This window comes from Protobothrops mucrosquamatus, unplaced genomic scaffold, assembly GCF_001527695.2.
Source record: "Protobothrops mucrosquamatus isolate PMUCROS unplaced genomic scaffold, P.Mucros_1.0 scaffold683, whole genome shotgun sequence".
In the NCBI taxonomy this organism is placed as follows: Eukaryota; Metazoa; Chordata; class Lepidosauria; order Squamata; family Viperidae; genus Protobothrops; species Protobothrops mucrosquamatus.
Window position 1 is genome coordinate 287,557 of NW_015386970.1, and position 9,407 is coordinate 296,963.

The 9,407-nt window shown below is 43.6% G+C and overlaps 1 protein-coding gene across 1 annotated transcript in view; it reads left to right on the plus strand.

Moving 5' to 3' along the window:
• The first annotated feature begins 801 nt into the window (after positions 1–801).
• The window catches only part of MTG2 (mitochondrial ribosome associated GTPase 2), a 15,384-nt gene continuing 6,778 nt past the window's right edge, over positions 802–9,407 (plus strand). Inside the window, exons 1-3 of the mRNA XM_015818142.1 lie at positions 802–920; positions 1,948–2,133; positions 4,993–5,140. Coding sequence (XP_015673628.1) covers positions 1,954–2,133; positions 4,993–5,140 — 328 coding nt within the window. The 5' untranslated portion in view covers positions 802–920; positions 1,948–1,953. The remainder of the gene's footprint in view (positions 921–1,947; positions 2,134–4,992; positions 5,141–9,407) is intronic.

Consider the following 9,407-nt stretch of genomic DNA (forward strand, 5'->3'; position numbering starts at 1 on the left):
GTTTGGGGTACATGAAGGGATTTCTGGAAGTTGGTCCAAAGTATTTGCAGGCAATTCTGAAGAAGATGGTGGTTTGCCATCACTAAGATTTCCTAGTGGTCTCCCATCCAAATAGCTGCTATCTTTCTCACAACCAGGTCACAGCGGCCTGCCACCTAGCTGGAGCATCAAACGCTAATCCTCCCTCCCGCTCCCCCCCCCCAAAAAAACCCCAATTAAATGTACATAATGCAGTGTTTCTCAACTCTGGCATCTTTAAAATATGTGGACTCCAACTTCCAGAATTCAATGCTGCCTGGGGAATTCTGGGATTTGAAGTCCACATATCTTAAACGTTGCCAAGGCTGTGAAACCGACATAATTCACAGGAAATGCTCAGTGTTTCCTTTGCTACTAAGTTCTGCCAATCTCAGAGCAGCTTCTTTTCCTGAAACAAAGTAATTGGCCTCCTCACTTCTGGTAGTCCCACCCTAGGTGCTTTTCTTATCCACTCACAACGCCGCGCCTGCTTTTTTCCCCTCCAATCCCATTTCCCCAGAGAACCGTGGGGGGGGAGGGAAAGAGAGGAGGAAAGGCAGCAGCCTCGTGCGACACCGCGCCTGCGCACGCGTAATACCGACTCCCTTCTTTTCCCTCCTTCCTCGAGCGCTTTGGGGTTGCGCTTGCGCAGAAAGATCCGGGCTTGCTAAAGGCAGCAGATCAGATTCTCTTTCTGGCCGCAGCCGCCTCGACGCGCAATTGTGACGTCACGGCGGGCGACGCCGAACACTGGAGCGGCCAAGATGGCTCCTGAGGATACTGCTGCGTGTGAATGAAGCGGGAAAGCTTTCCTACCTTGACAGTCTCGTGTATACCCCGTCCCTTATTCTATGGAGGGGGGACGGGGACGAAACTGAGGCGCTAAAAGCAGAGGAGTTCCAGTAAGCCAAAGGAGAAGCGGGAGGGCGGGCTTCCAATCTTCATTGTGGGTGGCCAGGGATCCCAGGCGGTGGGAGGCGAGGCAGCGCGTGTGGAGAGTGAGAAGCTGTCAGATGCGGGCTTCTCCCTCTGCCTCGCTTTATTCCCTCTTTGAAGGGATTTGAGGCTTCCCATGTTGATCATAGCAACATTGGCCTTCCTTAAGCTTTCTGAACTTTAGTCTTGCAATTCTGGGAGTTGAAATCCCCTCACTTTAAAAGTTGCTGGGGCTGAGAAACACTGGTCTACCTTGTAGGGCTGTAAACATGGCTGAAATAATCTGTCCGAGGAACCTGGAGCCCTTCCACCCAGAAATAGTATACACACGAAGGGGAGAAAGAAAAGGGATTTGCTTAACCACACCACAAAGGGGAAGAATAAACCTGCTTCTTTTGAACCAGCAAACTTCAAATTTGTCCATTTATCTTCATTTCTCAGTTGCAGCTTGTGTTGCTTGGCCCCACGTAGAAGTAACAATATTGGAGAAAATCTTTTGCTACTTCTGCAAGGCTTAAGTATGCATGACATAAAGTTGATGCTACACAGTTGTTTGAGTTGGAGGAAAAAGATTTTTTTAAAATATATTTTACATATAACAGGCCTGTTTTACCTTTCTGTGTAAACCAGTGTTTCTCAATCTTGACAATTTTAAGGCATGTGGACTTCAACTCCCAGAATTCCACAGCCAGCATTGCTGGCTGTGGAATTCTGGGAGTTGAAGTCCACATGCCTTAAAATTGTCAAGGTTGAGAAACACTGGTGTAAACCCACAACAACACTAATATTTTTGAGAACGCTCAAAAATCTGAGCTGAACGTTTTTTGTTCTGAAAGTTTTTTCTAATGTTTTTACAACCTCTGAAAATAAAAAAAAATGGAAGCAACTGATCTTTCTACTCATTTTTGTTCCAGATGTGGTACAAAATATATATGCTCTTTGGCATATTTTACTTACCTTATTGTCCCATCTTTTTTTTTTTTTTCCTTCTAGGCAAATATGCTACAAATAATGGTCAGAGCTTGTTTGGAAAGTCAGTGGAGGCCGGCTTATTCCCAAATACACAGATGCTTACTGCAAAAGCACATTAAAAACTGGCACAGGAGCCTTAGCATAACAAACATACAATGTTCAAAACTGCAGAAAATCTGTAAAGGAAATATATCTGAGAAGAAGCTGGTAAAGTAAACAAATGTTCAGATTAATTAAAAATATGTAATTTGTATTTCTTTGTAAGTTTTTCTTAAGTACTTTTAAAGTCTCTTATTTCTCTTTCTGAAAGCACAAATTTATGACAAAATACAAAAATGATTAAATTAAGATTTAAGCATTTAGGTGACAATCCTGACACGTTTTCAATATCCTTTGCATGCAAATGATATTCTGTGTTTAAGGTGTAGAATTGCATAGAGCAGCGGTTCTCAACCTATGGGTCAGGACCCCATTTGGGGTCGATCGACCATTTCATGGGGGTCGCCAAGCAAGGCTGTCCGCCATTTTTTTTCCCCTTTTCCGGCGGGTGCCTTACCTCCCTTGGGCTGGGCCAGCTGGTGGTCGGCCTGCTCCATCTCTGCCGCTTGCCAGCTACGCCTCGGCCGGCGCAGGGGGCGGAACCACGCATGCGCGGCGCTCCCGGGCAGAGAAAGTCCTCGACTTATGACCGGTTGGGTAGTCCTCGACTTATGACCGGTTTAGTCCTTGACTTACGACCGGTTGGGGGTCGCGGCATTAAAAAGGTTGAGAACCACTGGCATAGACAGACAGACATAAATACATTCTACTGAATTTGGGGTTTTCCTTTGTATAAAGATGGTTATTGTATATATTTGTTGAATTTGCATCCTTTTTTTCTTTGGAACACAATATGTACATTGGTCTCAATTTTAATATTGCAGCAATATTATGAGATAATAAATAGTGTAATGGTGACTGACCTAAATTCATCCATCTGGCATTCACTTTATAACTTTTGATAGTGTTCTATAATATCCTAGCTTTTGAATTCAAATATAAACACATGAAATGTAAAAAATCAGGCTTTCATTTTAAGTTTTATTAGTGCTGATTTTCTTGTAGCTAGATTGTATCATTGGTTAGTTTTATTTGGAATATCATAGGAGAGTTGTGTTAGTCTGTAATAGCCAAAAACCTGAAGAAATGCAGTAGCCCTTTTTCCAACTTTTATTAAAAAGCATGCTTTTGTGAGCTGCAGCATGCCGTTAGGCTCCTTCTGACTCTTTTGAGTCCCACATTTATGGAAATGATTACTGAATAAATAAATCCCTCTTTCTCAGGAGAGAGGTCTCTTAGTGAATTTTGGTTTATCTGAGAGATTTCAAATTTTTGATTTTATAAATCTTTTTGGCAACAACAAACACACAAAAGACATATTAAATAATATGTTACTGAATACTGCAGCAATTTTCAGCTTCACCGCTTGGTGGTGCTATAGAAACTTGAGAAAGGATATATTTAAGAAGGTAGGAACTATCCCAGTTCAACATATAGCTGGCCATCTGTATTTTGTTCATGTGATAAGCCAGCATTCTTTTAAAAATCCAAAATATCTTTTCAGCATAGTTTGTCTAATTGTCATCTAACAAACAGCTCTTTTTTTTTTTGAAAAGGAATAAAGAATATCAGAAGTGATGAGAAGCAAAATGTCTTCAAAGAAAAACAAGAAAGTCCATTTGCCTCTTGAAAAATCACCTTTGCGGAAACTGATAGCTATTTTTTTTTCCAATGACGTTGTTTGGGGGATTGCTAAATGTTTTTCTTGTAAGAAAGATAGTATATTGGGCATTTTTTTATTATACTATGGTCAGAGTTAGCTTTAGGCAGTTCTCATCTGGAGATATCAGGCATTAAACCTGAGATTAATGCCAAAATTTCAACTTCACTAAATTTTTCAACATTTGGTGGAAAATGTTTGTAGGTGCGCCCTTGTTTGGGATCACTGTCATCTTTTAGAAAATTTGTCTTCCTTTAAAAGACATGTCAAGGCTTGGATTTATACACAGCCCAATTACCGTGCTTTGAAACTAAGGCTGTGCACATCCTTTTGAGGGATATTCCTAGGGAGATTGCGTTGGGGGGAAAAGCAAGCTGCACTCATGAATTCAGAAAAATGGAAGGTGGTGGTAGCTTGTACTCTTAACTGAATAATTGGTAGAATTCCAGAAAAAGAACAAACTATTTCTGGATTGCAGGCCACCATGGTAGGTTTCTTCCCCAACTTTAAATAGTAGTAGTAGTAGTAGTAGTAGTAGTAGTAGTAGTAGTAGTAGTAGTAGTAGCAGCAGCAGCAGCAGCAGCAGCAGCAGTAATACTAATACTAATACTAATAATAATAATAATAATAATAATAATAATAATAAAGTTGGAAGGGATCTTGGAGGTCATCTAGTCCAACCCCCTGCTCAGGCAGGAAACCCTATACCATTTCAGACAAAAGGCTGTCCAGTCTCTTCTTAAAAACTTCCAGTGTTGGAGCATTCACCGCTTCTGGAGGCAGGTGGTTCCACTGGTTAATTGTTCTAACTGTCAGGAAGTTTCTCCTTAGTTCTAGGTTGCTTCTCTCCTTGATTAGTTCCCACCCGTTGCTTCTCGTCCTGCCTTCAGGCGCCTTGGAGAATAGCTTGACTCCCTCTTCTTTGTGGCAGCCCCTAAGATATTGGAACACTGCTATCATGTCCTCCCTCGTCCTTCTCTTCCTTAAGCTAGACATACCCAGTTCCAGCAACCGTTCCTTATATGTTTTAGCCTCCAGTCCCCTAATCATCTTTGTTGCTCTTCTCTCTACTCTTTCTAGAGTCTCAACATCTTTTTTACATCGCGGTGACCAAAACTGGTAAATATTTTTACCAAAATTGGTAAATATTTTTACCAATATCACAGTATTCATCAGATCAATCCTTAAAATGAGCCCTACATGTTTCCTCGAGAATTGAACACGAGTATGTTTAGAAATGAAGGCTTTTGAAGCTTTAAACTTTACAAAAGATAAGCATCTCTGAATAATGTGTCTCCCCATTCCAGAGTCGTTATTTCGTCGATCACCGAAAGGTACGGGTGATCGGAGGGAAAGGAGGAGATGGCATTGCCTGTTTTCTCAGTGAACCTAGAAAAGAATTTGGAGGTCCCAATGGTGGAGATGGAGGAGATGGGGGACACGTTATATTTAAAGGTAAGAAGGTGACTATCTCTTGTACAGACCTGTTGTCAACGCTGCTAACATTGGGTGTTCTTGCTTTGACAAAATACGAAGAGGCAGCCACTCTCTGTATAAGTTGTGTGGTACTTTTAGAGTTAAATTAGATGATGCTGGGAGGGGAGGAGAAAGAATGTGTGTGGGGATTAGTTAAGATAAGGCTACAGAACTGAAGGGAAACTTTGCCCTTCAAACTGATTGGAGAACATGATTTATGACTGCAAATTAGAGGAGGGAAATATGCTTGAATACTATGTGCTCAGGGGAGGCGAATTCAGATCTTGGCACCTGTTTTAAGATAGTCTTATGAGGCGGAGAAGGAGGTGACTGAATTCTCTGCTAACCTCTCCGTCAGCAAGTTGAGTTTGTATGACAAAGTTGATAAATGTTTTTTTTTTGCCAAGAGAGCCTGCTGGAGGGGAATAAGGGCTTCCTATGCTCTTGACGCAGTGCTACTTCTGACATGTCACAGAACTGCCATAGTCCCATCTGGCAGCTGTCTTAATTGCCGGCTCTTAGTCACCTTTTTGTCAATGACCATGCCAAGTGAATGTTCGGTGTTTTCAAATCGTGAACCCCCGACGCTTTTCTTCCTTTAATTAATTTAAACCCATTTAATAAATCATTTAAATCCCTTTAATAAATGTAAAATAAAAACAACAATTTGCAATTCTTCCTATTGCAGGATATTTCGTTTCTCGGGGCCCGTTCAACCTGCTTATTTTAGACTGCAGCCTCATTCTGTCAGCCTAGGGCAGTGGTGGCGAACCTATGGCACGGGTGGCAGAGGCGGCACTCGGAGGCCTCTCTGTGGGCACACGTGCCATTGCCCCAGCCTTGCCTCCGCCCGCGACCCCCTCCTCACCAGCAGCCCCCCTGGAGGAGAGTCGTCCCCGAGCGTGGCCCACGCAGAGCAGCGCAGCCAAGGACATGGCAGCCAGGCAGCGTGGACAAGACTCTGCCCTCATGCCCCAACATGCACAGTTGATGCTGCGGGGCACGGGCAGAGGGCGTGGCTGCCATGGCGCTGCTGGGCTGCCTGGGCGATCTGCGGTGGGCCCTGGAGGCGGTGAGTGGCCCTGCGGGCAGGCAGGGTGGGGCGGGGCAGGGGCGGAGCCAGTTTTTGGGCACTCGGTCTCTAAAAGGTTCGCCATCACTGGCCTAGGCGCAGCGCGATGGCTCAGCAGTTAAAGATGCTGTGCTTGTCCGCTGGAAAGCCAACAGCCTGGATTTGAAACCTGAGTGCCGCACAACAGGGTGAGCTCTTTGTGAGCGTAGCGGTTTGGAAGCATGCAAATGCAAGTAGATAAATAGCTACCACTTCAGCGGGAAAGGTTATTGCATTCCATACTTTTCAGGCTGGCCGCATGATGATGGAAGCATCTCAGACAACGCAGGCGCCTTTGGCTGAGAATCAGAGATAAGCACTGCCCCTTTGAGTCAGTCATGACTAGACAGGGGAAATCTTTAAAAAATTTTCAGTCAGCCTGGATGTTGCCACACCTTTTCTTTTCTTTTTTTTTTTGCCATGAGCAAATTTGACAACCCATCAGTCCCATTATCCTCCCATGTTGCTAGTCCAGTCCAGGGTTCTGGACTTTAAAGGGTCAAAAGGGTTTTCTGTCTAATAAGAAAAAAGACTGGCAAGGGATGGTGGAAAGGCCTTAGGACTGCCTGACTCTCCCTGCTGTTCTCCTGTATGATTTCGGCCGTTGATGGAGAAAAAAGACTTCAAGTAAAGCTTGCCTTCGCCCTTTATAAAAGATTTCTAACCTGAGCCAAAAGTAGCCTAGATAAGTCTGCGAAAAATGGGAGGCAAAAGAGGTGGACCATTTTGACAAAAAAAAAAAAGCCAAGAAGGAGGGAGAAAAGAAAACACATAACTGGGTGGAGTAAATAATTTTCCTCCTAGCCCAGTGATGGCGAACCTTTTAGAGACCGAGTGCCCAAACCGCAACCCAAAACCCACTTATTTATCGCAAAGTGCCAGGGCCGCATCAGCATTGTGGTGCCCTCGGGGTGGGTGGGCGTGGGTGTGGCCCACTGGGTGGGCGTGGCTGCAGTGGACACGGCAGACTGAGTGGGTGTGGCTGGGGTGGGCGTGGCCACCTTGATGTTGCTCGTGGGGGGACGCCTGTGGGGGCAGGAATGTTGCTCGTGGGGGGACGCCAGCCCGGGCAGGAATGAGGGAGATCCAGGGGGTCTCTGGTGGGTCAGGTGGTGGTAGGAGGCTCGTCCTGTGGGGTGAGGCGGGGTAGGGCAGGGGTGCCATTGCTGCGGGGCATGGCGAGGCAGGGGGGCTGCTTCCTGACACTATTAGCCCCCGCACAGACGCCAGCGAGCACATGGGAGCGTGGTCTACCACCTCTACTCGAGCTTGCTAGCCAGCTGCTTCGCCTCCTTTGTGCTGGGTGGGGCTGCCGCTCCAGGCGCCAGCAGTGGCCTAATGGACCTGCACAAGCTGGTGGCGGTGGCAGCAGGTGTGCCCACAGAGAGGGCTCTGAGTGCCGCCTCTGGCACGTGTGCCATAGGTTCGCCATCACTGTCCTAGCCTGACCAAATTGATTGCCAAAAGATTACTGGCCTGAAAAGGCTTTCCAAAATCCTTTTGATGATCAAAATAATTTTGGAGGCGGAGCTGATGAGTCATTAAAAAAAATATATGCCTATTGCTCTGACTAACCAAAGAGAAGAGTTTATTATTCTGGCGACATTTCCTTATGCAGATAGGCTTTTGCTATACCCCCTCCCTCCCACTGTTTTGCTAAGAAAATCAGCAATGAAAATAGCAGCAATCAAGTGGGCTGCTTCCCAAATCTTAGGATTTGGTCCTTTGATGGCTTTATCAGTTTTACTAATTAGGGGAAATATTTCTTGCAATCAGTGTTCCTGAATTAGTGGTTCAGCCCACCCTGAAGTTAGGGTAAAAATTAACAGGAGGAGGAAATCAAGGAAGATTAAGCACCATGCATGTCAGTGGACTCGGAACGGTCAATCTCAAGAGCATTGTCATCAGCCATTTAGTTGTGTCCAACCCACATCCACTCTAGGGATCAGCACTCTCCACGCTCTTGTGTCACACAGCCTCCTTCAAATCCTCCATCCGCATTTCGAGTGCAGGCAGGCATCAATGTTATACATTTTGAATGCATTGAATCAAAGATACTTCACTAAATCAAAGATACTTCCTTATAGGAACAAAATATTGTACTCTACAAAGGCACTATAGTACACAAAACAAATGCTTTTAAGAGATGGAACATAAGTGTTTTGATCTGTTTTGTTCCTGTTTTGTGACAGAGCATCTAATCTAAGAGCTTCTTTCAGAATACTCGCCTTGCTAAATTGAGCTAGTAAAACCAACATTCAGTTCCCAGAATTTTCTTAAATGTGTTTGGTATAGAATCTTATGAAGATTTTACTTTATTTAGGTTCTTATGTCATCTGGCTGGGTGAAATTGGGCCAGTTATTCTCTCTCAGTTCACCTCGCCTCACAGAGTTGTTGTGGGTAAAGTAGGAGGAACAAAAAGTATTAGGTATGATCACTGCCTTGGGCTACTTATGAAAATAATAAAGGCAGGATAAAAGTGGTTTTATCTATCTATCTATCATCTATCTATCTATCTATCTCTATCATAATCTATAGCTATATCTATATCGTCATAATATCTATCTATCTCTCTATCTCTATAACATCATAATCTATATATATATCGTCATAATATCTATCTCTCTATCATCTATCTCTCTATCTAATCTCTCTCCCTCTTCTATCTCTCTCTCTCTATCATCTCTCTATCTATATCTATCATCTCTCTTTCTCTCTATCATCTATCTCTCTATATCATCTATCTATCTATCTAATCTATCTATCTCTATATCTCTCTATATCTCTATCTCTTTATCTATCTATCTATCTATCTATCTATCTATCTATCTATCTATCTATCTATCTATCTCTTATCTATCATCTCTATCTATCTATATCTATCTCTATCTCTGTCTATCTGTCTCTCTATCTCTCTATCTGTCTATCTCTATCATCTCTATCTATCTAATCTCTCTATCATCTCTCTCTCTCTCTCTCTCTATCTATCTATCTATCTATCTATCTCTATCTACTATCTCTCTCTCTCTCTCTCTCTATCTATCATCTCTCTCTGTCTCTCTCTCTCTGTCTGTCTCTCTCTCTCTCTCCAAAATTTGGATTGCTGACAAAGAATTAAGGGAGATATATATATA